General features: G+C 37.7%; 1 protein-coding gene across 1 annotated transcript in view; it reads left to right on the plus strand.

The window, feature by feature from the left end:
• The window catches only part of LOC122804682 (cholesterol 24-hydroxylase-like), a 491,057-nt gene that overhangs the window by 302,688 nt on the left and 160,465 nt on the right, over positions 1–27,904 (plus strand). The window contains exons 10-11 of the mRNA XM_044074688.1: positions 14,231–14,303; positions 21,097–21,181. Coding sequence (XP_043930623.1) covers positions 14,231–14,303; positions 21,097–21,181 — 158 coding nt within the window. The remainder of the gene's footprint in view (positions 1–14,230; positions 14,304–21,096; positions 21,182–27,904) is intronic.

Below are 27,904 nucleotides of genomic sequence, written 5' to 3' on the forward strand. Positions count from 1 at the left end.
GTCAAACTTTCAATGGACAGCTACTTTTCAGCTTTCTAAGGTCTTTTTGTTTGCATTTAAATACATAACTGCAGCTATTCCCTGCTAAGGGCTTTGTGGTAGCAGAGTTAATAGCAGTGGTTCTCTCCTCTTGCACAGTTTCTGTATTACACAAAACTGGCACATTGGCACAAGCTTTGCAATGTCCGTGTTGATACTGGGTAAACATATTGATGTTTTGGCTTTTTCATGACACTTTGTTATGCCTCAATTTTCTTCATATATTTGCTTAAGCACTTCAGGACATTGTAAAAACAGCACAACACTTCTGTTTTAGTACAGTAGCAAATTATTTTCCTCAGACAGTTGTGCTCTTATGGTATAGTATTTGTATATTAGATGCTTTGTCTGTGTCCAAATAAGACTTAAGAACAGTCAAACACCTGTTTGGTACAAGTAATAAACCACTCACTTATCAAATTTACCAGAACTTTAATAATAGTTATCTAGGAAATTTCCAGATATTTAGAATTTTATGTACAAGCTTGAATATATATATACTTTATACAGATGTCATTAATATACTTTGTATAATATGAAATATAGTTTATTTTTAAATATCTTGTAGCCATAAAGTATAAATGATAAGTTAGTTATGAAATATTTAGTACAAAAATGAAGCAGAATAATGATTGACTGTTTTTTCACACCATTTATACAGGAATGAAGGTGAACATTAATTAGATTTACTTATGTCCTTGATTTATGCAAAGTACTTCTACTGCTTTAAATATATGTATAGCATTAGTTTTTATTGATTTGTTTTACATATGTATATATTTTGTAAACAGATTCATTCAATCATGCATGCATTACAGGATGACCTCCTTTCTTCCTAGTTTGTTCTTTTTAGTTTTCTCTTCCAGCTTCTATACCCCTGAATAATTGATTACATACCATGTTTTATTTGTAGCGTAGGCCATGCTTTTTAACCATAAAAGGTGCAATTCGATACTCTATTTGTTTTAATTGTATGCAACAATAAGTTATTGATTGTAATCAACACACTTCTAATTTGTGTGTTGCATATTCATGGAATTTCTCACATCCAATTTTTCACATCCATACAATGTTGCTGACATTTCCTTTTCTATATAAACGTATATTTTGTGTGTCTGTAAATGGACTTAACTCATAAGCAATTTGCCTGTTCTTTTGAAGGATCAGAGCTACTGTACTATTCTGACTGCCATCTAATTGTAGCACAACTGGCTTACTCACAGAACATGATTTTAACAGTGGCATGTCTGTAACTAGTTTCATTCTTCCTGTTCATTGCTCTAGCCCTAGGCTAGTCCTAGACTGTATCTTGTTCTGACAGCTTTCTTATAGGCATAGTTATCTTGGATATACTAGCTGCAAACTTTGCAAGATGCTGTGGTTCCTAGGCCTGAGCAATGCCTGCATACCTTCTGCCCTTGACATTTGCACTATTCTTACTTTTTCTATGTCAGATTTCAGTTCCTCTGGTTTTAGAATATGACGTGAGTATTTCTCATTTGTCCTTTTTATTGGTGACCCCTAACCGGTAAAAGCTAAAAGAAGAAGAAGTTTATACTTTCCCTTATTTAACTTAAAGTAATGCTGTCTTAATCTGTTCAGCGGTATGTTCTACTTTTATCTGGCTTCACATTAACATACCATCTATTATGTTTATAAAAGCTTCCAAAGCTTAACATACTTGTGCAGTAGCTCTTTGGATCACCTCTGGTACTGACAAAATACCAAACAGAAATGTAAGGAATCTTTATCGTCCTAATAGTATACTATGTATACACAATTTGAAGACTTTTTATGCAGCTTTATCTGCCAGAAGTCCTGGTTCACATTTAGCACTCAAAAATGCTTAACATTTAGGAGGAGTGTAGCTAATTATTCTGGCACACATTGCCATTCTCTGATCTGACAATTCCCACCCTCAACTTTACATAGAGAAACAAAAAAAAAGTCCATTCCCCGATCTGGTACTCTTCAACTAAGGAGCTATCCAGGTCCATTTTTTCATAAGAAATTCTCTTTCTTTTTAAACTGTATCACACTGCTTGATACATTTGTACAAGCAGCTGCTACAGTTTATCACAAAGTGCTAAAGCACTTCAATTCTAAGTGCAAATGCAATACCAGTATTCATTTCGGAATGCTGGTAATGCAATCAAAGCCAATTGAATCAGCATGGCATTGGCCAATCAAACACACTAACATTTTGTACTCAGGTCTGTTACCCCTTCACCCCACCCAACTATACCTCTGGCATTTGGCATTCTTTTAATACCTTTATTAAATTCTCACTTAAGACATGGCATACATACATTAATAGTAAAGAAAGCAAACTATGTTAACATTTTTTCATGCATTATATGTTGCATATATGTTTTATTTATATCAGCTATCATTTACTCCAACCTTACATACATTTCACAGTTTCTGCCTTACATTAAACCTCACTCCTCATCCTGAACATTATTCTGCGTGTATTTGTCCCATTCCATTTATCTCTATGTAATTTATTTTATTTATTTATTTAACATTTCTTTACCAGGAAAGAGCCTAGTTTCAGCTGAAGCCCAGGAAGAAATGATTCAGACGCATGTCTTTGGAATGTGGGAGGAAACTGGAGCACCCAGAGGAAACCCATGCACATGCAGGGAGGACATGCAGACTGCACAGAAGGCACCCCAGCTGAGAAATTAACTTGAGAACCTGTTGCTGTGAGGTGACAAGGCTAACCGCTGCACCACTGCCACCTAAGCCCTTTCCTAAAGATTCTACTTTCAGTTCTTTCATCTCTTTAACAATATTCATTACTTTAATTACAGTTGGTTTTGATTTCTATTTTCTAGTAGTTGCTTTTTTGACAGCCAATATAATTATATTTATTAAGGCCTTACTATGTCTAGGCAATTCATATCCTTTGCCGTATCTCAAAGGATTCATTTCCTTAGTTATAGCCATTTGCTCCCTCAATGTTTGTGAGAAAAGTACCCTGTAGGAAAGTTTTAATCTGCTACAAGCATTTGCTATCTATCAGAGGAAAAAATCTTTGAAGTCTGCTGGGGTATAAAAATACCTATGTGAATACCTGCAAGCAAAAAATACTAACTTTTCTGTTGCATACTTATGAGCCGTACATGTGCTTTCCCATTGTTCTGCTGTACACTGCCTTTCCAGTCTCTCTTCTCAGTCTTTTCTAACCTCTCCTAAGTAATTCTTGTAGTTATCATGCAAAATGTATTATGCCCGGCTACTAACTATCCATATTATAACAGCAGCTTCTGTTCTGGATAAGACTAAAAACTGTTGTAGCCAGTCTTTCACTTAGGACTTCCTTGTCCCTTTCTCTTTGCCTATACTCTGTTATCATTTCGTGGTAGGGAAGGTAATCTCTAACCTGCAGTCCAAACTTCTGGTTGGCCTCATCCCAGTATGTCACCTTTCTCTGTCTGGGTATTTGCTCCAAATACCTTAGCTCCTTTGTCAGTTTTCCCCAGTCAGTTCCCACTCCTTCTTGCCTATTTTATGTTTCCCTACTTGCAGTTTCCTGTCTCCATTCTTGTGTTTACTTAGTTTCTAGAGTACTTTCTGCAATATTACGGATATAATATTCTGTATTCTGTTGTTTCTGCTTAAAGATTTACATCCAAAATTCTACTCTCTCCTTATTTCCAAAATTCCCCACCCCACTTCATCATCATCCCTTTCCACTTTGATTTATAACCTTCTGCTTGTCATATGTATATGGGGTTGTGTGGGTTTTTCATTGGTGTCATGAGTACATAACCTGCACCCCCCACTAGATGTCCTTGTGGAAAGTCACCCATAACAAAGCTTACATAGAGATCACAGGTATGCCATAAGTCACCCTTAGTAAAGCTTACATAGAGATCACAGGTATGCCATAAGTCACCCTTAGTAAAGCTTACATAGAGATCACAGGGATGCCATAAGTTACCCTTAGTAAAGCTTACATAGAGATCACAGGTATGCCATAAGTCACCCTTAGTAAAGCTTACATAGAGATCACAGGGATGCCATAAGTCACCCTTAGTAAAGCTTACATAGAGACCACAGGTATGCCATAAGTCACCCTTAGTAAAGCTTACATAGAGATCACAGGTATGCCATAAGTCACCCTTAGTAAAGCTTACATAGAGATCACAGCTATGCCATACGTCACCCTTAGTAAGGCTTACATAGAGATGACAGGTATGCCATAAGTCACCCTTAGTAAAGCTTACATAGCGATCACAGGTATGCCATAACTCACCCTTAGTAAAGCTTACACAGAGATCACAGAAAACATCCAGGGTTACCTGCTCACACATATATGATCCCGTAGGCATTATAGACTACCTGAAAGTTGAAAGAATGTTACTCTTTCCTATTGATGTACTTCCTTCCCTGTTCCCAGCTGGGACTTTTATTTCAATTGATGTGCAGTCTATGGCCACCAGATCCATAGGGAAGTGTGCTGTGACATAGAAATGTTGTGTGGCTGTCACTCTCCCCTCTGGGGTACTTGGAAACCAGATATGGTCAATTGCATGTTGTAGCATTGCATTTAGAAATTGATGTAATATTATTGAGACTGAGGCCTGTGCCACTCCTAAAATATACCATGTGGCTCTCTGAAATCTGCCTGTAGCTATTATAGGTAATGCTACTCATACCTTGGTTTCTACTGGGATGGATTCTCCATGATTTCGCCTGGGCCTCAGGTGAGGGCAGTAGAGGTTGCATATTTCTTCTAAGGTATCCCTGTCCACCCTGTAGTGTTCTACAATTTCTGTATCATGAAGTCCATAAGTCAAATGGGGTCTAAATAGTCTTCTCCTTCTAGGCCAAGGTCTGCAGCAAAAGCAGCGCCACCTTCCAGATGCAGGGTACTAATAACAGCAGCCCCTAACATTGTCTTCAAAGTGTGAGTTCATAGCTGTGTTCTAAAGATTACTGGAATAAAGTCCACAAAGGAGTGAGGCATGTACACAGGCCTTTTATAAATTCCTAAATAGCCCTGCCTTGTTGAATTGCTTAATTAGTATGTATTTTACCTACTTATGCCTTAATTAGTATATTCTGCTACTTACCTTTGTTTTGAAAGTAGGCGAAATGTGCAGAGATATTTAGTGTATAGCAAACAGACCCTCTATGCTGTACAACACTCATACACACTTACTACAAAGTATAAGCGTTCATGAATCTGTCCTTAATCTACCAGTCCTTTCTCCTAGAACACCAATACATCTCAATAACAACAAAAAAAACTTTCCCGTTATTATAACCTGTCATCTGCATTTACCTTCAAACTTATCTTCTTCTCATACTCCCCTCACCTTCCAACCACACTTAGAAAAAACATCCAAATAAAATCTCTGTCATACTCTTTTTGCAGCAATGATCAAGGAATATTTTTACTAAAGACACTAAATGTCAGTCTGTCATCCTCCTCCCCCACACCTTTTGGAATGCATTACTGCGATTAATAAGGAACTACAATCTATACCCACTCTTATGGAAACTATTTAAGAAATATTTTGCCATAATGTATATATCCACATGCACAGACAAATGACTGGTGCCAAAGCCATGGCCTAAAACTCAATGCCAAAAAATGCATTATAATATCCTTTGGGAAACTGTCAATCCAAGCTAATTACTCCACTGATAAAACACCCCTAAGAGTCGACCCAGTAGTAAGGGATTTGGGGAAATATGTAGACAGCAATCTGGCCTTTGACCAACATTTAGCTAAGATATATGTCATCCAACTTATAGGCCAAGGTATGGCGGCATACAGGTCCATGGAAGTTATAGTACCACACTACTCAGCCCATAGCAGACTTATCATTGAATGCAGTGTCCCCTTTCACATACATCTAACTAGACACTTCCAACAGCTGAAATGTCCACAATGGTTTCTCACCAGGAAAATTCAGGGCATGATATCCTGTCATATACAGATCATCTAAATCTGTCTCTGTATTTGGTCTCCTACAGGCTGCTGAGAGGGGATCTTTGCCTGGCATACAGGGCTTCTTCACACCTAGCCCTAATGGCTCTGTTGCACATGCACAAAACAGCATCGGAAACACTAAAGCCATGGAATTGAACTTTGATTGCGACCTAAACAGAATGTGCTAGGGAGACAGATATGTGCCCCAAAGGATCCCCTGCACTATGGGAACCCTATTCAAACAAAATCTTGACAATTGCATGGCAGATTATAATTTTACCCCTGATCTTGTCCTCATGTGCTTTACAGACAGAGGCCATCAATAAGAAAAGTATTATTCTAACTAACACCCCCCCCTATAAATCTGTAGTTATGTGCCTACTAACATGCCCCCCCATATAGATGCCCATGAGGGACCTAAATGGTTTGGAGTGTGCAGTTAGGCTTTTAAGAACCCTAGTAGTCATTATCCTAGTAACAAAATATGAATCTATGAACTAAATCCTTGAGTTTTAGAGTCCCTTATTTTTTCTAACAATGGCTCTAAATATAAAGCAAATAAAGGGGAAAGAGGACATCCCTTCCTGACTGCTCTGTTCAAACACAATTCTAAGAGAGGACTTCTTCCACCATAATTCTTGCCTCTGATCCTCAATGTATCTTTCTAAGTAACCTTATTATTGTATCAGGGAATGCAAATGTGTCCATTGCCCTACTCATAAAATCCCAGTTTACTCTAGTAAACGTTTTATCTGCATCAAGAATCACCAACAACAGTCGTATTTTCTTACATTCTGCTTTCCTCTGGATCATTGTTTTTCTATTAATGCTGTTAAATGTTTGCCTGCCCTCCACTTTACTGTACTGATCCATATTTATCAATTTTGCAACACCTTTGCTATTCTCTTAGCTAGTATAGTCTTAAACAATTTATAAAATGGATAACATTGAAATGGGTATATGAGAAGCTGGGTCTGATTGGTCTTTACCCACTTTGGATAATACAGCTACCATAGCTTTCTTCCAAGATGCTAGTGCTACCCCCCCCTTAAACTACTATTTAACAGAACCTTCCAGATCACTTTCTTTTCTCCTGACTTCCACATGAATCTCATCTGTTAATGGAGACTTCTTTGTCGATTGATTATACAGTCTCATCTCCTCCTATCTTAACTAGTTGTTCAGCCTCATCTTCCTGTAATCTTGGCATAATTAAGTCTTCTATAAATATTTCCATTTGTGCTCTTTCTTGGTTTCTATATTCCTCTACTTTATAAAAGTGTTCATAAAATTTCCAAAATATCTCTAATACCTTTTATAGGGTCTCCGGTTATTTTGCTTGTCAGAGCATTCCTAAGTTTGTCAACAACCCATTCTACTGTATGTTGCCTAAGTCATTGTGCTAAATGTTTTTGTGTTCTGGAGTTGTCAGAAAAGAGTTGCTCAATAGCAATCTCATGCATATCATAGTAATATTCCCTTATTTTCCATTTAGCACTCAGCATTTGCTTCTGTTCTTGTTCTGTGAGATTCCCCACTATTTTGCAATACTTTAAAATTCATCAACTCCTCATATTACTTCTTAACCACAACTCTATATCTTTTATTTCTACCACATTTTTAAACTCTGTTTTAATTTTATCGCACCCACTCACTATCTCTTCTTAGGAAATTCCCATCTTCCCTAATAACTGTAACTCTCAAGTATTTCCTACTACCTATTCCTTAAATTCTCCTCTTTTAAATAGTAAATAGAAAAGTACCAGTGTATCATTTTTAATTCATGATCCTATATTTGTATCTTAGTTTTTATAAGTGCATGATCTGAAATAGTTATTAGATGTGTGGCAAAGCTTTCAATTAAATGTGCATGCCCCAGTGAAATATAATTTCTGTCTAGTCTAGCAAAGTTAATATATCTTGGGGGAATACTATATCAATTCTGTTGGGAGTTCCTACTACTGAATTTACATCTCCCACACCTAATGTTCTCATAAATTCCTTCAGACATGTACCCTCTTATTATACTCTCCCCCCTAGGTCCTCCTAATACACCCTCAGTACTGCAAATCAAGTTCCACTTCCCAACTATAAGTAATATTCCCTGCTGAAAGTTGATTATTTCTTCCATATTGTTGTTAGACTCTATAACAGCAGTTTGTGGTGGAATATAAGTACATCACAATAGTTCTCTTCCGGAAGTGAATACCATGGTGGTGCAGTGGTAGCATTGTTGCCTCACAGCAAGAGGTTCTCCCGTTCGATTCTCGGCTTTCTGTGTGGAGTCTGCATGTCCTCCCTGCGGTTGAGTGGGCATTCGAAAGACATGCGTTGAATGGGCGTGCCTTCGTTGAAGGTTGGGTATCGGGCTGGCAACTCGACAACATAAAAATTAACTGCCAATCATTAGCGGACCGGAGTTCCGCTGTGGCGACCCCTAACCGGGAAAAGCCGAAGCAAACAACAACAACAACAACTGTAGTCCTCATCCCTTGCCAGTAGCTCCTTACAACTACAAATCTGCCATTATTGTCTTTTTTCCCTCTTAGTTCACTATTGGAGCCCCTTGAGCAATAAGTATTATTACTGCCCTGTTCCTTTGTCCCTTATATTCTGTTGAATATCCATCCTGAAATCCTTTCTTTGTCAAATTCACATGCTCATTTCTATCCAAATGTGTCTCCTGAAACATTGTTATTTGCATCCTGCATTTCTTAATATAATTCAGTACTCCTTTCTATTATTATGTCTATGCTTTCCATATTATCTCAAAATGTAAATGGCCTGTAAGGCCATAAAATAGTAGAAAGCTATGGCTCCCACCTATTATACAAGACAGTTCTTTTCAATGTGTATGTTCAGCTTTTGTCTTGCATGCAGACACTGTTTGGCAGCCTGGTCTTTTATACAGTTGTTTGTTTTCATCCCCATTTGAGCATATGTCACATTTTTCACAACTTTTTGCTTTAATTAAAACCCTCAAACAAAAAGCAAAATACATTTCAGAACTTTTCTGTTCCCTATTACCTTAGAATGAACACACAAAACTATGTACCTTTTCAACAAATGAAGTTTCACCTTTCAGCTAGGAGAAATTACCCCAAATCGACAGCTGCACCCATATTACCTAATCTAAAATTAAATGAAGTAGAACAGACCTGAAAACCACTGAAGGTAGTCCAGAGCAAAAACAAAATACATAAATGAAATCCTAGATGTACCACCATGGACAGTCCACTTGTAATTCAGGATGCCAAACAAAAAACACTTGTCCTGTTGATTTGTTTATTAGGCTCTGCATGCATGTTTTAAGCCTTTGCAACAGTTTTAAAGAAGTTTTAATAAAGTTTTTCACTTCATGCATTGTTTTAACTGTTTGGCATCCTGAATTACAACTGGATTATCTGTGGTGGTATGTCTAGGATTTAATTTAATTAATCTAAAATTAAGGTTGTCCATGCTAAAGCACATTCTACTTAAATTGCTGTCTCTACTTTTCTTATCTCTAGTCCCCTTCTAGATGTGAAAAGCAGCTTGCATGCCTACTGTAAACATTAAATGTTAGCCCAAAGAAAAAGTGTACTGACTACCTTTAAATAAAACTAAACTGTTCTATTGAATGCATTACAGTATTAAGGCTGTTGGTTGTTGGGGGAATCTGCCATTTCTTATTCACTTCATACAGTTTCATAGGTTCATAGGTTCATTGGTAGGTACTAGGCTATCGGCCCTAGGGCCCATACAAGCCTAGCCAAAAAATGTACCATGGCTTTCGCCACCCAAGAAAATTATTTTCCTGTGCCCCTGTCAAGCAGAGCCACAAAAGTGATCCCCGGGGTGAATTTCCCATTTCCCATCCAATCATCAAGATTTTTCTTGAAGAGTGCTAATGAGGAACTCTGTTTGACATAGATAGGTAGTCTGTTCCAGAGTATTTGAAGTCTCTGGGACACAGGAATCTGTCCCTCCAGCATGTTCTGTTTATTGTGGTGACAAGGTTTAGGTCCCTAGAGCGTGTAGCTCGGAGGGATTGGGATTTCTTTAAGTGGAGCATGTCCAACAGCTCTGGGTTTGACATAGCTTTGTATGTTAGGCAGATATCACCCCTGAGTAGGAGATATGCGATGGAGTAAAGCTGTAGTTTTTTGAGACGGTGTGCGTGGGGCATCTGTTTGAGGCCAGTAATTCTCTTTTTGAGGTATTTCTGTGGTCTTTCCAGTTGTTGTAGATGTCTTGTGAGGTACATACCAAAAGGGGCATTGTACTCTATAATGGGTCTAATGAGTGATGAGTAGAGGGGAACAATGACCTCTTTTTTTGGATGAGAATCCTTTTGTGATGAGATGAGCCATGTAGAAGGATTTCCTGACCACTGTGGCGATGTGATTATCAAAGGAGAGACTACTGTCCACCTGTGTCCCAAAGTCTCTTATCAAATTTTCGGCATTAAGCAGACTACCAGCTATCTGGTAGTTCATGGGTACAGAGTTTTTACCAAAGGGGATGACAATACACTTTTTGGCATTGAGCTTCAGGCCATGGCTTTGACACCAGGTATCTGTCTCAGTGAGGTTCTTTTGTAGTTTGTCCACATCGTTAGAAGTTTCGATTATGGCTCCTAGTTTGCAGTCATCTGCAAACTTTGTTAGCCAAAGTCCTTCTGTGCTAGCCTGCACTTCAGAGAAGTAGATACCAAACAGGAGAGGACCCAGGACTGAACCCTGTGGTGCTCCACTTGTCACTGGTCTGATGTCGGATTTGGAATCTGCTACTTTCACAGTGTGGGTTCTGTCCATGAGCCAGTTGGCAACCCATCTTGTGACATTGGGATTTATACCTAGTTTAGTGAGTTTATCTATAATTCCAGAGTGGGGGATGGTGTTGAAAGACTTTGTTTTTCACTCAGCTGTTGACACTGTATTTTTGAATGTTGATCTTGCATTTTTCTCAGCAAATAGTAGTCAGAACTCTCAAAATAAATTACTTAAATCTGCAGACAGCTGTTTCCAAGTGAAAGCAGTCAGCAATGAGAAAAACAAAAAGCTAACAACGTTGCAGATTTTTGAAGGAATTTTTGTACAACTCACTCAGAATACAATGCACAGATTTCTCCTGGCTGCAGACTTCATGTCTCCCACTGTAAGCATATGCTAATGGAAAAAAAGCTAATAATTTTTCAGACTCAAGAAACATAGCCTTTTTTCATGCCTTTCATCATTTTGTCTGATTGTTCAAGCCTTTTTACTTAAACAAACTGTCCATAGCGCAAGCCCAGGACATCAATCCGGACATCTTCCCTTGTAAAAATAAGGGAACTAATTATCTTAATTCTGCATATGATATAATCAGTACACTTTTATATTCCCACCCCCTGCAGCCCAAGATCACATTATATTATCTTAAAGTTGCTTTGTCCAGCCTTCCTTATCTTGTTATATTATAAGTCTATATATATATTATAACAAAGAAAAAGTACTTGTTTACATTATCTTTAATATATACACCAGTCACTGAAAAGATTCCCCCCACATTAAAAATAACCCTGACTGCACATTATGAAACAGTGAAGCATTTTATACAAATATTAATAAGAACAACAATTGTTTTACTTACAGTTTTTACTTTTGTGCCATTCTAAACATTAATGACATAAAGTGGGGTATATACTTTACAGTCCATAGACAAATTTTACAAAATCAGCAAAATTATAGTCTTTCTCAGACAGTTTTTCTTGCAAAGCCATGTTTCACAAATGTGATTGATGCTGTATAGTCTGAAATTTATTCACTAATTTCAGTATTGCTTGTTATTGGTCATCTCCATCTCCAGCCACCAGATTCTGGTTCAAGTCCAAGGTACTCCTGATTCTTGTAGTCAACTACTGTGTTTTTTTCTGTCTCTCACACATTTTCCTTTGGAGCAGTGGAAAAGGTTTCACTGCCAAAGTCTCTCTATGAATTTTTATATGTCAGAAGAATGAGAAGCAGAGTCTCCTTCTACTTGTTGGCTCACTTTTTATTGGATAAACACTTTTTTATTTTTCCTTAACCTTCTCTGCATCAAAAATATATTTTATCCTCCAGGAAAAAAATATTCTGAAGCTAGTTATATACAAAATCTTGACTATCACACCTGCCCTTTGACATTTCCTGATTGCTGGGATTTTTTTAAATGCATCTTCTTTTCTGCCAAGTATACAGTGAATAATCATTTTTCACAAATATTCTGTTGTCTTCAATTTTTTAATACTTTAATTTTCTACCACAGTTTTGTCAGGATCAACTTTGCTGGTATGATTACATCTTTACTAATATAGATCACAGCTGGTTTATAATGGCCAGGTTTGGACCATACATACAATGTGCCCTTTCAATTAACTAATCTTACTGTGGAATACCATTGCAGTTGCTTATTTGTACTTTCATAAAAGTAATACAGTAATTTCTTAAAGTTTTTCTGTTAATCAGAAAAGCTCTGGTTTTCTCTGCATGCACTGTTTTTTAATTTTCTAACTCCACTATTTTTGAAACAGCTCTTATTAAGAAGCCTAATGCTCAGCCAGCCTACTTTTCATCTAAACTTCAGATTTTTTTCAGTTTTCTCAATTTATCTGGATAGTTAGTTAAAGCGTTTTCTATTTTTCCAGCCTTTTTTATTTGAGTTGTTAGTCATTCAGTGTTTCATTTATTTTAAACACCTCTAGTGGATTTGATGTATCTCTCCTTTAAATTACTGAAAGCCAACTCATGTACCAAAACTGAATGATGAACTGATTTCTGTTGAACAGCTGCAGGATTGTCCCCACTCAGTGTTTTCTCTTCTCCTTTTCTGATTGATTTCATATCAGGATCTCAAAATTTCTTCTTTGCTGGCATCCAGGCAGTGTAATTAATAGCCAGTGATTAAATTTTAATCAGACAATTACACTGGCCTTTTTTTAACAGTTGCTGTTTTCACACTGAGAGAGTTCAGACTGACTTGTTGATCAGTATGCTGCAATCTTGGAAGTCTGGCATTTGGCATTCTTGACATCACTTCTTAAACTATAAGCCATGGGTAATGCTATGTTTTAATCACTTTATTCAGATACCATGTGGCAGTACAAATATAAATCTTGTCTTGATTCACAACACTGGTCTTATTTTTCCTTCATTCTTTTGGCTCTAAATGCTTCTTAATGATACATAAGCTTTCCATTTTCTTTAATACCTACTGTACTTTAGTTCGGAAAAGTACTGGAACTTTCCTGGGAGTATGGATTACTGGCAAAGCCTCATGATTTATATGTATGTGATATAGTCCTCAAAAGCTTGCTAAACCTGTAACTATGTATATGTACTGTATCAAAGATGCCTCTACAATAATGTGACTCATGCTCTATTCATCCAGTCTTTGGTTTTACAGTGTCATTTTATTTTTCATTCCTAGCATCTTACAAACCAGTTGACCCAACGCATTAAGAAAATTAATTCCTTTAAGTGCTACAATTTCTTACTTGGCTTTGTAGTGCAGAAGGGTGGAGCCCTGGCTGTGACTCAGGTGACCAAATTAGATTAGCAGCCCTGGCATAACCCACTCGTGTCACCTAGAATGGGATGGTTGCATGCGCTAGGGGGAGTACACAGAATTGGGGTGATTTCCCTGGTGGAGACCAGAGAAACCACCATTTGTTTTCAGGGAAAGTGTAGGACTGCTGGTAGGGAATCCCCCTTTTTGAAGTGATTCTCTGTGGTTGCCTCATTATAAGTCAATAATTGACACTTTGTTGAGTACATGTGAGGGATAAGGCTGGAAAAAATATCAAACCACCACTGTTGGCTGTCTAAATGACAGACTCCTGGTCAACCCTAACCCTGATGATGTGGAATAGAAGAGTCAATTTGGTGGGAGGGGTCTGATGATAAACAGTTGAGACAAAAAAAAGGAAAACAAATTGACTGCTACAATTTGAAAATGGATCCTGTCCAACTTATTTCTGTATTCATATGTCAGCAGCTTTTTTATCCCATTGAAACCATCCAGTAATGTACACACAGCACTCTGTTCAGTCCCATTTGTATACATTGTCTCCCCACTGTAGTAGTGTATATCATCTATATGTAGCTTTCCATGACCAGAAGAATACATATTACATAGGCATTCAGTATAAAAGACGCAACTAAAAAAATCCATTTGAAGTAGAACTCAAATTACATAATTTTGTAGTATAATACAATTAACATTTGATTTTTTTCTAAATAGGACAGGAAACCACAGCCAATCAAATATCTTTTACTATAATGGAGTTAACTCGACAGCCAGAAATAACTGCAAAGTAAGTATAACATACAGTATGCCCATATTGTATGGCTGCTACAATATGTATTTTCCAATACCTTTATATAGAAATTTAAGTTGACATAGTATATGAATGCTTGACTAACAATGCATCACTCTACCTCTAAATAAAGGTTCTGTACATTCACAAAAATCAGCATAGCATTTACAATGCAACATGCTTAAGGGATAATGCAGCATGCATATACAGTGTTACGGATATTTTATATTTTCTTTGAGAAAGGGTGAAATGTACATCTTCAGTCTGACTGGAAAACAAACTTTCTCCAACAAGGGTGATAATGTATAGGCAATGTAGAGAAAAAAAAACAAGTCTGCCATTTGATGGCAGCATATTAATTTGCCATGAAGCTCAGTCAGAAAAAAAGCAAATGGCCAAATGTTTTAACTCTCTCTAAACATGGCTTTGCTGTTTAGTGACAGCAAAATTTTAAAAAAGTAATTAAAGTAAATGTGTGTGTGTGGGGGGGTCAACCTGCATTGCCTAAACAGTAATAGGTATTTGGTATTATTGACTAACTTCAATCCTCAGTGATTTACCAGTAAATCAAACATTCTGCAAGGAACACATCAGAGATATTTGGCAAAATCAGGTACGGTTAAGAGGCATGGGGGGATTGCAATGCCTTGCATTCTGATTTTTTCATTCATTTGATCTCAGCGAGAAAGCTAAGGTGTATTCACTCAACAAAGTAGCTGTAACTGCTGGGACTTAGAGCATGTGTGTGTGTGTGTGTGTGTGTGTGTGTGTGTGTGTGTGTGTGTGTGTGTGTGTGTGTGTGTGTGTGTATGTGTGTGTGTGTGTGTGTGTGTGTGTGTGTGCGCGCGCGCATGTTGCTGTGTATGCAGACATTAAATAGTTACATAACTTATATTTTAGATGTAAAATAGTGCCTCCCAACAACAATTACATATGCTATAGCAAATCTGAAACATTAGGTGGAAGAACTGTTTTACATCAAAAATATAAAAAGTATATAAGAATAATAATGAAAGAAATACAAAACAATTTAAAAGATAGCCCATTCTTTAAATGCAATGATGGCCTCCAGGGTAGGTGTTATCAGGGAATTAATACCCTTTCATGGGTGGTAAGGCCCTCTACCTCTAGAGTCAGGCCTCACAACACCCCCTGGACATCCATTAATTTCCTGAAAACACCCACCCTATTGGGCATTTTTGCTTGTTTGATGTTGTCTTCATTCTTCCAGATTTACACAACCTGATCTTATACATTAGCGTATTCACCATCATCGTTAACATGACCTCATACATTAGTGTATTCACCATCATCCTTAACCTGACCTCATACATTAGTGTATTCACCATCATCCTTAACCTGACCTCATACATTAGTGTATTCACCATCATCATTAACATGACCTTATACATCAGTGTATTCACCATCATCCACATACATTAATGTATTCACCATCATCCTTAACCTGACCACATCCATTAGTGTATTCACCATCATCCTTAACCTGACCTCATACATTAGTATATTCACCATCATCCTTAACTTGACCTCATACATTAGTGTATTCACCATCATCCTTAACCTGACCTCATACATTAGTGTATTCACCATCATCGTTAACATGACCTTATACATTAGTGTATTCACCATCATCCACATACATTAGTGTATTCACCATCATCCTTAACCTGACCACATCCATTAGTGTATTCACCATCATCCTTAACCTGACCACATACATTAGTGTATTCACCATCATCCTTAACCTGACCATATCCATTAGTGTATTCACCATCATCCTTAACCTGACCACATCCATTAGTGTATTCACCATCATCCTTAACCTGACCACATCCATTAGTGTATGCACCATCATCTTTAACATGACATTATACATTAGTGTATTCACCATCATCCACATACATTAGTGTATTCACCATCATCCTTAACCTGACCACATCCATTAGTGTATTCACCATCATCCTTAACCTGACCATATCCATTAGTGTATTCACCATCATCCTTAACCTGACCACATCCATTAGTGTATTCACCATCATCCACATACATTAGTGTATTCACCATCATCCTTAACCTGACCTCATGCATTAGTATATTGACTATCATCTTTAACCTGACCTCATACATAAATGTATTCACCAGCATTTTTAACTGGGCCTCATACATTAGCATATTCACCATCATCCTTAACCTGACCTCATATATTAGTATATTCACTGACAACCTTAGCCTGATCTCATATATTAGTATATTCACTGACACCCTTAGCCTGACCTCATGTATTAGTATATTCACTGACAACCTTAGCCTGATTTCATACATTAGTATGTTCATCATCAGCCTTAACCTAACCATCGTGGTAATGTATACTGAGACTAGAACTAGATATATCCATTTTATATCTTTTCTACCCTGTAGCACTTCAGGACTGGTAGTGAATCTCGGTCACTGGCTTCTAAAGGCAAGACATCTGGTGTGTCTACCTTCTTTGCCACTGTGGTGGTCAATTTTACAGCTATTTGTTGTAATCATAATTGCAACTTTTTTAGTGGTAGGCAGCTTGAATTAGGGATAAACTGATGCTGTAGATTATTTACAACTGTAAATGTAAACAGCTAATCATTTCTGCTTTTTTACACAAAACTGGTAAAACCTCTATAGGCCTTATGTAGTTATGTAGTACTCAAAAGATGGGTACGTCAGTAATTTGGAAATCTCCATTTCACTTGTAATTGTGTTGAGCAAAGATGTTCTTATAGTGTGTTATGATTAAATGTCAGTAGGTCTGGATGGCATGATGCAGCCTTGCTAAAAATATCTGAGCCACAGCAAAGTGCCCGAGTTCACCAGGAGTTGAACACCAAGCCACTTAAACTTGGGCAGCCACTGTCAGTATTACCCATAGCAAGGTCTCTTTGACCTGGCATTTAAGCCTTTTTGAAGGCACTTTTGCTGTTTAGAGCCAACCTCTGGGGAAAACTTTAAGCACATGTCAATTCATAGGTTCATAGATGATTACTAGGCTAACACTCAACCCTAACCTTTTTAATCCTAGCTATGATTCCCAATTGTATTGGACATGGTTTGAAACCATAGGTTTTTATGAAGATTAAATGTAACTTAGGCATATAACCTGCACATCAGTGGTCACTCATTTACAAGCTTTCTTTTTCTAAAAGAGACATAGATAATGGCCAAAGGGTAAATTTTCGATTCTCCATCCATTGGTATGATCCAAGTTGTTCTTGAACAAGTGCAGGGAGGAACTCTGCTTCACATGGATAGTTAGTCTGTTTCAGAGAAGGACTAATCTCTGAGACACATACCTATCCCACCAGCATGTCTTATTTATGTTGCAGACATGATTTAGATCCCTGGACTGGGTATTTCTGATGGTATTTGTCTGTGGATGTGCATTAGGTCAATCAGAGGTGCATCGGAGGATGCTCTGTAGGCCAGACATAGATCTCTCCTCTGCAGTCTGTAGAAGACTAAGTATATGGATATGGCTTTGACATTCAATTTAGGACAAGTTTTATACACCATTTATTCTTTATGTAAGGAACCTTTGTGGACACTCCAGGTATTGAATGGGTCATTGTATTCAATGATTGGTCTAATGAGGGCCTTGTATAACACAGCAATGACATCTCTGGACTTGGATGACATACCCTTTCTAATAAATTACACAACAAAGAATAATTTCCTTACTACAGTAGACATATGATGGTCAAAGGCCAAGTCATTGTCCACATGTGTTCCAAAATCCTTGTCCACAGGGTCTGTATTATCAATATGATAATGTCTTGAGGTGATCTTGCTACCAAAAGTTATTGTTATATATTTCTTGGCACTGAGTTTTGGTCCATGACTCTTAGACCAATTTGGAGAATATTTCTGTCTTTGAAGGATTCTATGACTGTACTTAGTATAAAGTAATCTGCGAACTTGGCCAGCCAGAGCCTATTGATATTCACCTTCATTTCAGAAAAAAAGTTGCCAAAATGGAATGGCCCCAGCACTGAGCCCTGAGGAACTGCACTAAAGACGGAATTTTTTATAGAGTTAGACTCCCCTAACCTGACTTCTTGGGTCCTGTGAGCCAGCTGGCTATCCAGTGAGTGCCATAGGGTTTATATCTAATCCTGTGAGGTTTGGCTGTAATACCCAAATGGGGTATTGTAGTAAATATCTTGGCCTGGTCAAGGTTGACCTTATGCACCATATTTTGCTATCTTCCATTGCTTTGATGACCTTCTCAAGAACTCCATTAGGCTGAGCAGGCATGACCTGCCCTTAACAAAACCAAATTGGGTTGGATTCAGTGTCAGAAGGTTTCCAATGTCATTATTAATCATAGCCATGATAAATCTTTCTATGACTTTAAATATGAGACTAGTCAGACTGATGGGGTTGTTACCTGAATCTGTGAACAGATTTCCTTATGCAGAAGGATAACAGTAGCAGTCCGTCATTCATTCTGCATAAAGCCTGTTTAGAGGCTGTGGCCCAATAACTCACATTTCATGCTGTTAAGGAGGCATCGTGGGACATTATTGGGACCCATCAATGCAGTATTTATGGGTTTGGGGAGAGCATTGAGGACCTGTTCTCATCCATAACTAGAGAAGTTATGGATGTTTTTTTTCTTGGGAGGTATCAGGGGGAGAAAGCAAAGTAAAGTAGAAGCTGAATTATTGGCCAGTACATTTTCTATATTCTCCAGTTTAGTATAGGTGGTGCTATCTACAATGAATTTAGCACATTAATGTGTATTGCTTATGAGGTTGCAGACATAGCTAAAGGATGCCTTGTGGTTATCCTTAGCCTCGGAGGCTACTTTAACTTCATATTTGGCTTTGACAGATGGAAGTAGTTCCCTGAGTTGATTTTTTAGCTTGATGAGGGAGTTTTTACCTTGCTGGGCATTGCACTTCCTAATTTTGGCCAGGATTTTCTGTTTTTGTTATAAAACAAATTGATGATGGGATTCCACCAGGGTGACTTGTTTTTTAAGTTTGTCTTTCACTTATTCCGGGTTGGCACTGCTGCTTCTGTGGAGCTATATACATAGCTGGAAAGGGATTTATGAACAATTCCTCATAAGTGGCACTGTTCCTTGGGTCAGTGTGGGCTTGAAGTTTTACTAGAACGTCACTTAATAGCAGGAAGTTTGCCTTGGAGAAGTTCGTAAAAGTTGCTGGGTTAGCTGGTGTCCCAGGTTTTATTTTTATTACAAAGGTAACAGGTTAAGGTCTGACCTGACCAGTGAAGACTGGACACTTAGTAAGGTGCAGTGTTCTCATGTGTTGGTGAATACTAGGTCAAGGATGTCTGTGCCCCTAGGGGGCATATAGACTAGCTGCTTCAGGGCATTAGTGTTGACAAAGTTGAGGAATCTTTGGGCTTACGAGTTTGAAGCTGTGCATGATTCCCAGTTTATAATGGGGTGGTTGAAGTCCCCCATGAGTATGGTATTGATTTGAATGGAGAGTGACTCCAGTATACCTAAGTAAGTGGTATGGGTTCCCTGAGTCAAAGAAGGGGACTTATATCTTGCCCATAGCATATAAAGCATAAAAGAAAAGTGTGAGCAATTTTGCTGTTTAGCCTAAACCACCTCTGAGTGTAAACAGCACACATGCTCTCCAAAACCAAGGGCAAGGCCTCTGTTAGAAAATGTAACTAGAGTTTCTGAGGGAAGGAGTTGTTCACACAGTGTATGCTTTATGTATGGAAATAGGCTTGCTGGAGAGCTTGTGAAATAAACATAATTTCAAATGAGTCAATAAATGTACGTCTTAGACATAAGAGAAGTTAAAAGTGAAAGGATTTGGGAAAATTAAGACATTAGTTAGCAGAGATTTACATCATACCCTTTGGTTACAGGAAGGCAAAGGACTAGATAGGTGCTTATCTACTATCAGAATCTGCAGTTCTCTGATAATTCAGATTCTGTATTTGTCCTTGTGACATTGAGGGACCAAAGTGGTTGTCTTTCTTCAATCATCTTTTAGTAAAGTATTTACTGCCAGGCTCTGAAAAGGGTTTGTGTACTACAGATAATGATCTGATGTCCCACATTTCCTTGTGCAGGCTGTTTTTAATGAGGCAAACTTATATAGAAAAAGTAACTGGCCTTTATAAAGGTGTCCTCAGGAGGTCGTTAATTTGTTTAAATTTTTCTGTGTGATCTCTTCTCAGTACCGATAATGGAATGTTCTTGTGTCATTGCTCTCTTCCACGTCGACTAATGAAAAGTATGTGGTTTGCAAAGAAACTATTAGTATAACAAGTTGTTGTGTTTGATGGGTGCAGAAATAAACAGACTACAAATCCTACTGAAAAAAGAGGATACAGGAACTAAACTGCAGGACAGTGGATCTCTCACAACTCACTGGTCAAGGGTTCAAGCCTCACCTCTCTCATGGAATATGTGGTGGAGTTTCTATGTTGTCTCCATGTATAGTTTGAATTTTTCCGGGTACCCTGATTTTACCCCCCCCACCAAAACAAAAAAATGATTGCCTACATTAAACTGTGTATACATACATACATGCATACATACATATTATTTAAATTTGCCCTGTGGCACAGGTCATGGCTGAAGAGAACCTGTAGTCCAGTCCACGTACCCTGCATACAATTGGTAACTAAACTGGGAAGTTTTGGTCTGGTAGTGGAGGAAGGGAAGAAAATGAAAAAAAAAATCTGATATGCAAATTTGTTTATTCCAGCTACAGATTATTTCTGTTTTATACTCTTCTAGGCTACGGGATGAAATAGATGATGTTGTGGGTTCAAAACGTGATGTCAGTTTTGATGATTTGGGAAAACTGCAGTACATGACTCAGGTAAAAGCTTTTTCCATAGCCATCTGGTTTACATACTACTTTTAAAGATTTTAAAGCAATAATAAGTTTATGGCAATAATCATTATGTTCATTGTGTTTTGTTAATAAATCTCAAGTTGGAAAGTTCTCCAGAATATTTATTTATTTTAAAACCTGAATCATCTCACATATTTTTAGTAAAAGTAAGTCCTAGTGTGATTATCTCAAGAATTTGTCCGGTTATTGAATCTTCCACTGCTTCATGAGGTTGGTTCCTCCCTTCAGCCCACTCCCTGAGTTTGTGTGTTAGCAAGAGATTTTTTTCCATTTAGGGTGATTTTTGTGTTGAGAAAACCAATATAGTGATGTAATGATTCTGATGATGATGATGATGATGATTCTGATGATGATGATGTCTTTGAAGTTGGACAAATGTGTGCCGAGGAGCAGAAAGAGATGCAGGGTCCCTTGGTTGATGCTGAGCTTTCTACCAGTAACAATCGTAAGCAGTGGTAAGGTATGGTTATGGAAGTCAGAGACAGAATGAGCCATGGATACAGTGAGGCAGCAGGTTAAATTTGTGTTTGGGCTTCCAAATACGTATATCAAGTAACCTGAATCTGCAGGAGATGATTTCAGTGAATTTTTGAAGGAACAGTATAATGCCATGTTGTCTCCAAAGCAGCATGTAGCATATAGTAGATGCCCATAACAAGTCAGTTGAATAGCCAAACTCTGTATTTTTTAAAAATTTTTATTGAATTATCACTTATGATATAGGTAATCATACGTTTATATAAATGAAAACAAAGTATATTGACCTATTCTCAGTTACAAACATTATATATAACTTATAATCTTCTGTATGGTCATTGTCAATCAAACATTACATAACTCACTGAATTCCTGCCTTACCTTAAATCTCATTCCTCCTGTAAAACATTATTCTGCAAGTATTGTTCCCATAATGTCCCATTTTTCTGTTATTTGCTCATACCCTTTTCTAAAGATCCCACTTCCATTTATCTCTGTTGTTGTATTCACTACTTCAAATATGATTGGCTTAGACTTTGATTTCTCTTTTCTAGTAATTTCTTTCTTTTTTTTTTTTTGGCAGCCACCAGCATTAAACTTAGCAATGTTTTACTATGTCTTGGCATTTCAGATCCTGTATCCCAGCTCAAGAAGTCATTTCCTATTACGTCAATTTGCTCACCCAGTATTTCTGACAGAGTTCTGTGTAGGGAAGTTTTAAAGTCTGCCAACTCATTACACTCCCAAAACATGTTCCCATTCACCTCTTTCTTTCACATTACCCCTCCAACATTTTCCATTTACCTGAGGAAAAATTCTTTGGAGTCTGCCAGGGGTATAATGATACCTATACAAACACTATCAAGCAAAAATCCTAAATCTTCTAGACTTTTTTGCATATTTGGGAGTCGTACATATTGAACAGAAATTGGTTATTTCGAAGGGCAAGGTTCAGGGAGCATAAATTGCAGCTGAATTGAATTGGGGAAATTCAATTATTAAAAATTATTTATTAATAAATTATTTAAAAATGTATTTAAAAATTATTAAAAATTAGGTTTGTATTTTGATTCTGAGGCTAGGTGGTAAATCATAGTGCAGATGTAAGAATGAAGCAGCACACTTAAGATGCAGCTAAAAGCAGTTTATTAATAAAACCAGCTACTTACAAGTGTTATCAGCAAAATGTTCTTGCTCATTCCATAGACAGACCTTCTATTCATCATAGGACAAGCTCTGCTTGGGTGGGACAGTCTTTGAATCAGTCAGCCAGCCAATCAGTCACACACTGACCATCAAACTTAAGTCCTGAAGGTTCATAGGTTGGTACTAGGCTATCGGCCTAGCTATAACAATTCCCTGGCTATTTCTTCCCAGAGTATTTACTTCGCTGGACCCCTGTCTAGCAGGGCGACTGACGTGATTCCCGGGGAGAATTTCCTATCTCCCATCCAATCGTCAAGGTTCTTTTTGAAGAGGGCCAAAGAGGCTCTCTGCTTGACATGTTTGGGCAGTCTATTCCAGAGTCTGGGGAGTCTCTGGGTCAGGAACCAATCCCTCCAGCATGTTTTGTTCATTGTGATGACAAGGTTTAGATCCCTGGAGCGTGTGTCTCTGAGGGATTGGGATTTCTTTAAGTGTAGCATGTCCAACAGCTCTGGGTTTGACATGGCCTTGTATGTTAAGCAGAGATCACCTCTGAGTAGACGATATGTGACAGGGTATAGGTGGAGTTTTTTTAGATGGTCAGCATAGGGCATCTGCTTTACGCCTGCGATTCTTTTAGTGAGGTATTTCTGCGGCCTTTGCAGTTGTTGCAGATGTCTTGAGGAAGGCAGTGGTTAATGAACTTGAGTCCTGATGGACGGTCAGTTAATTAAGCAACTGTCCAAATTTTATACAAGGGAGTCAATATTTTTTTGGAAATTTTATGACGTTCATCAAAAATGCTATTTAGTTTCTTGACTTATTTAATAAGAACTTGTGACATCCATTAGAACATAGTATGATTTTTTTCAGTACGTTTTTGTACACTAACTTCCTTAATCTGTGAGAAGTTTATCTGACCATGACACTGTGAAGCAAAGCAAGTTCGTCTTTTTAAACGTACTGTTTTTGATAAATAAGTCTTAAGTTGAAAAAGTCGCAGCATGATCTGTGACAGCTTTCTATACTAATTTCATATATTTCACAGCTTAAATACAAAACTCAGATCAACCAATGCAGGATTATTAAAACATGATCACTGTTATTCATATCATAATACTATTAAGCATATCCTAATAAGGTTGTTTCATCTTTCGGCTTTTCCCGGTTAGGGGTCGCCACAGCGGAACGCTGGTCCGCTAATGATTCACAGTAGATTTTTACGTGCCGAGTTGCCAGCCCTGACGCACAACCTTCAACAAAGGTACACCCATTCATGCATGTCTCCACACAGAAGACACTCTAGCTGAGAATCTAACAGGACGACATCTTACTGTGAGGCGACAACGCTACCGCAGCACCACCACCGCGGGTTTTCAAGCATATCCTAATAAGGTAGGAAGTACAATATCTATACGATAAATGCAAATTCATGCTCTTATATTTTTTGCTACTCATTTTATTGTTTTATACCCCATCATGAGGGTAAATATACCAATAAAATAAAAAAGAATGCACACGCCCTGTACAAGTTGCCGTTTCCTTAATGAAAAGAGAATGGTAGAAGGAAAAGTTAATGAGGGAAAGCCTGGAATGGGATCAAGATAGAAGGGCAAGCAGCAGGTGTTGATATTCAAACACAGACTGACAAGGGGAGGTGGGCAGTAAATGGAAAATGACAGAGAGAGAGGGTAGACAAGTGGGGATGGGGAGAGACAGATAATGAATAAGGTATGGGCAGTGACCTAGACAGGAGGAGTAACATCAGAGTGGGTCTATAGCATGCTGCTGGCATGGCTACCTGCTAGAACAGCCCAAAGGGCAAAACCCCCCAAGCACCACACTCCTGGGTGGTTAATGTCATGTGCCGGTTGGTTCGTTGGTGGACTGATGACAGGAGCCTACCAACCAAGCAAGTCATCAAACTGTTCCAGAGTGCTCTGCATTTTGCTAGAGTTGGATTCCAGTTGCCAGTGAACCTCAACAGACACCAGCTTCCACATCTGTACTGTGACACCACAGGGGACGCTCTGTGTCCAGCTTTAGAAGACGAGCCTTCACCACCCTGAGAGGCAGTCCCTGAAGTGCACAATGACACTGCAACAGCCACATCAGCTGCTAAAGATTGAGCTGAAAGCAGCTGTAAGATCTCTGCCACAGCTGGGCCTATATATGACAGACAAAATGAGAAGAAGAATGGGGTCTGAATGGGGGTCCGATAAAGTCAGCAAGCAAAGGAGGGCAGTATTGCTGGAAGTGAATTCATCCTCAAGTCTTGGGGAGTACCTTTATGAGGTGGACTCCCTGTTTACAAGAGCTCACAAAAACGATACTAATATATAGACTGTATTTTATATAGCATATATCATGGACAGAAGTAGGTTAAAAAATAAAAAAGACAACTGGATGCACATGTCCCAGGATAACAAAGTGTCCAGTCCTGGTAGGCGCACTGGTGCCAGGACTGGAAAAAATGAAAGTGTAGAATCCTCAAGATATTGAAACATTAATAGAATGGGATTAGGCCAGGCTCAGGAGGATAGAGCTCCTGTTGTAGAAGGAAGTATTAGTCCACAAAAACCTCAAAAACTGACAGACCAAAAAAAAAATAAGCCATAAAGATGACAGAGTGGATACTGAGAATAAGAAGGAAAGTATGTTTTGTTACTGTTATGCAAGAAGCCCAGAATTTCTGGATAGAAGATATACAAAAAGATTAAGAAAAAATAGAGGAAAGACAATACTTGCACAAGAAAACTGTCAAAAGCTTCAAAGGCAAATTTATGATCATTAATACAACAGATTCATGAAAAACATTATATAGACCAAGAAACTGTGGGCTGACTGGAAAAATAAGCATCCGAGGAAGTGCAAAAATATAAAGAACACAGATTTTTGAAAGGTGTAAAAATGAAACATGGACATGGGAAAGAAAGAGAGATCTAATATGGTGCAATATTTATGCAAAGGAGAAAACCAAATGAATCAATACAAAAAGCAGCTCCAAAGATATTTGAAGAGAAGTACAGGTAAAGGCACCCAGATATGGAAGCTTTCACATTACAAAAAACAAGATCAAAAAGGGGGAATTCAGAACAGAAAATGAGTAACGTAGAAGTTAAACAAATAGAAGCTGAAGTTATAGAATACCCATAAAATGAAGGACTTAGTGTAGAAAGTCTAATATACTAAAAGAAAAAACGGTGAATAAAATCAAACTGTGAAATGAAGGATTTAGTGTAGAAAGTCTAATATACTAAAAGAAAAAACGGTGAATAAAATCAAACTGACTTTATTAACAAAATAATCCAGTAAGCGCTTTCGCCTCCCAACACTGAGACTTCATCAGACTGAATTTGTTACTGCCAAATTGTGTTTAAATAATTAGCAAACATATCACATGACTGTCTTAAGTCAGTGCTTTAACCCCTTTCTCAAATAAGCCACAAAATCTTTGTGGCTGTTTAACCCTGGAGGGTAACAAGCATTGAGCCTGACTTGCCATGTATATTCCAACCACCCAAGTTCTTCATCAGCATTAATAATAATAATAAAAACTAATGTTGTGGATTACCTGTGAAGTGAAGGATTTGGTGTAAAAAATGTAACTATGGGTAACATCATAGCATGATAGACAAGAAGTCCTCAAATTAAGGAGAATCCGGTGGAGTGGGAAGCATCTGAGCAGTTGTCATATGAAGATACTTTGGAGCCTTCAGTAGGAAACCAGTAAAAAAGTTCAGATGGAGTTGCACAGCAAGGAAAGGAACAGGAAGCTGTGGCAACTCTGATGCAGTCAGTGCTACGGAGTGATAGGCCAGTGAGTTCCCATATGAAAGAGCAATGGATGACACAGGATGAAGCTGAACAGAATATGTCACAGGAAGATGGTGGAACTTTCTGTAGAATGCCTGCAGGAAACAGTGAACAAAGAATATGCCCTCAGTTTAGATGGAAATTATCCAAGGGAAGAATTGCTTGATTTAATAGAGATGGCTAGACATATTAAGATCAATGAAAGAAACAGACTACCGAAATCAGTAAGACCCAAAATGTTAGAAATTTGATAAAACAAATGAACAAAGTAATCAAGACTGTTCATAGGAATGTATGTGATATAAAAGAAGTAACTAGTATATATTACTGTGCAGCTAAATTAATAACAGATAAAATCTTACCACAAAAAGGCTGGGCAGTAAGGGAAATGAAGGGGAGAATCATGAAAGTTTTGAATAGAGAAAACTATAAAGCATTTAAGACAAGAAGTGCTGCTGTTACAAGAATATAGAAGAAGGAGCAGATAAAAAATAGATGTGATAAAAGCAACATGCAGTATTAGAACAGAACAGGATATATTGTACAGAATTACAAATAATAAATAAAAGGTATCAGTACAGGCAGAAAACCTTAGAAGATATGCACATAAATATAAAGGAAAAATGCAAAAATGCAAAATGAACAGTTCATTGATGACCCAATCAGTTTTATTGAGAATTGAGAAGCAAGGCTAAAGGAGTAGAAACACCACCAAAAAAGAAGAACTTGGCAGATTTTGGAGAAATATCTATGAAGATTCTGTAGAACATAAAGATGCTGAACGGACAGAAGTAAAATAAACAGTAAGAGGTTCAAATGTACAGGATATGAAATGGGATGAAATAATGTCCAGAGATATTGAAACAAAATTAAGAAAAGCTCCTAAATGGAAAATCCCAGGTCCAGGTGCAGTACCTAACTTCTGGCTAAAAGTATTAACATCTTTACTTGAAGTTTTAGTTCTGAGTAAGAACTAGTTATATGCACACCACAAACAGATGTCAATCTGGTTAACATGAAGCAAAATGACTGCTCCTTAAGAGCGAACCTGCAAGAAATCCTAAAAACTGTAGGCCGATAACTTGCCTTCCGAAGATGTAGAAACTATACACTGGAACTGATGACAGAGTTTTTAGTCATATAGAAGAAAATTCAATCATGGCAATAGAACAAAAGGGTTACAAAAGAAAATAATTTGGAAAATAAGAACTATTTGTTGTTTCATTCATAAAGGAGAATTGTAAAAAG

This window comes from Protopterus annectens, chromosome 6.part0, assembly GCF_019279795.1.
Source record: "Protopterus annectens isolate FY-2018-M chromosome 6.part0, PAN1.0, whole genome shotgun sequence".
In the NCBI taxonomy this organism is placed as follows: Eukaryota; Metazoa; Chordata; order Ceratodontiformes; family Protopteridae; genus Protopterus; species Protopterus annectens.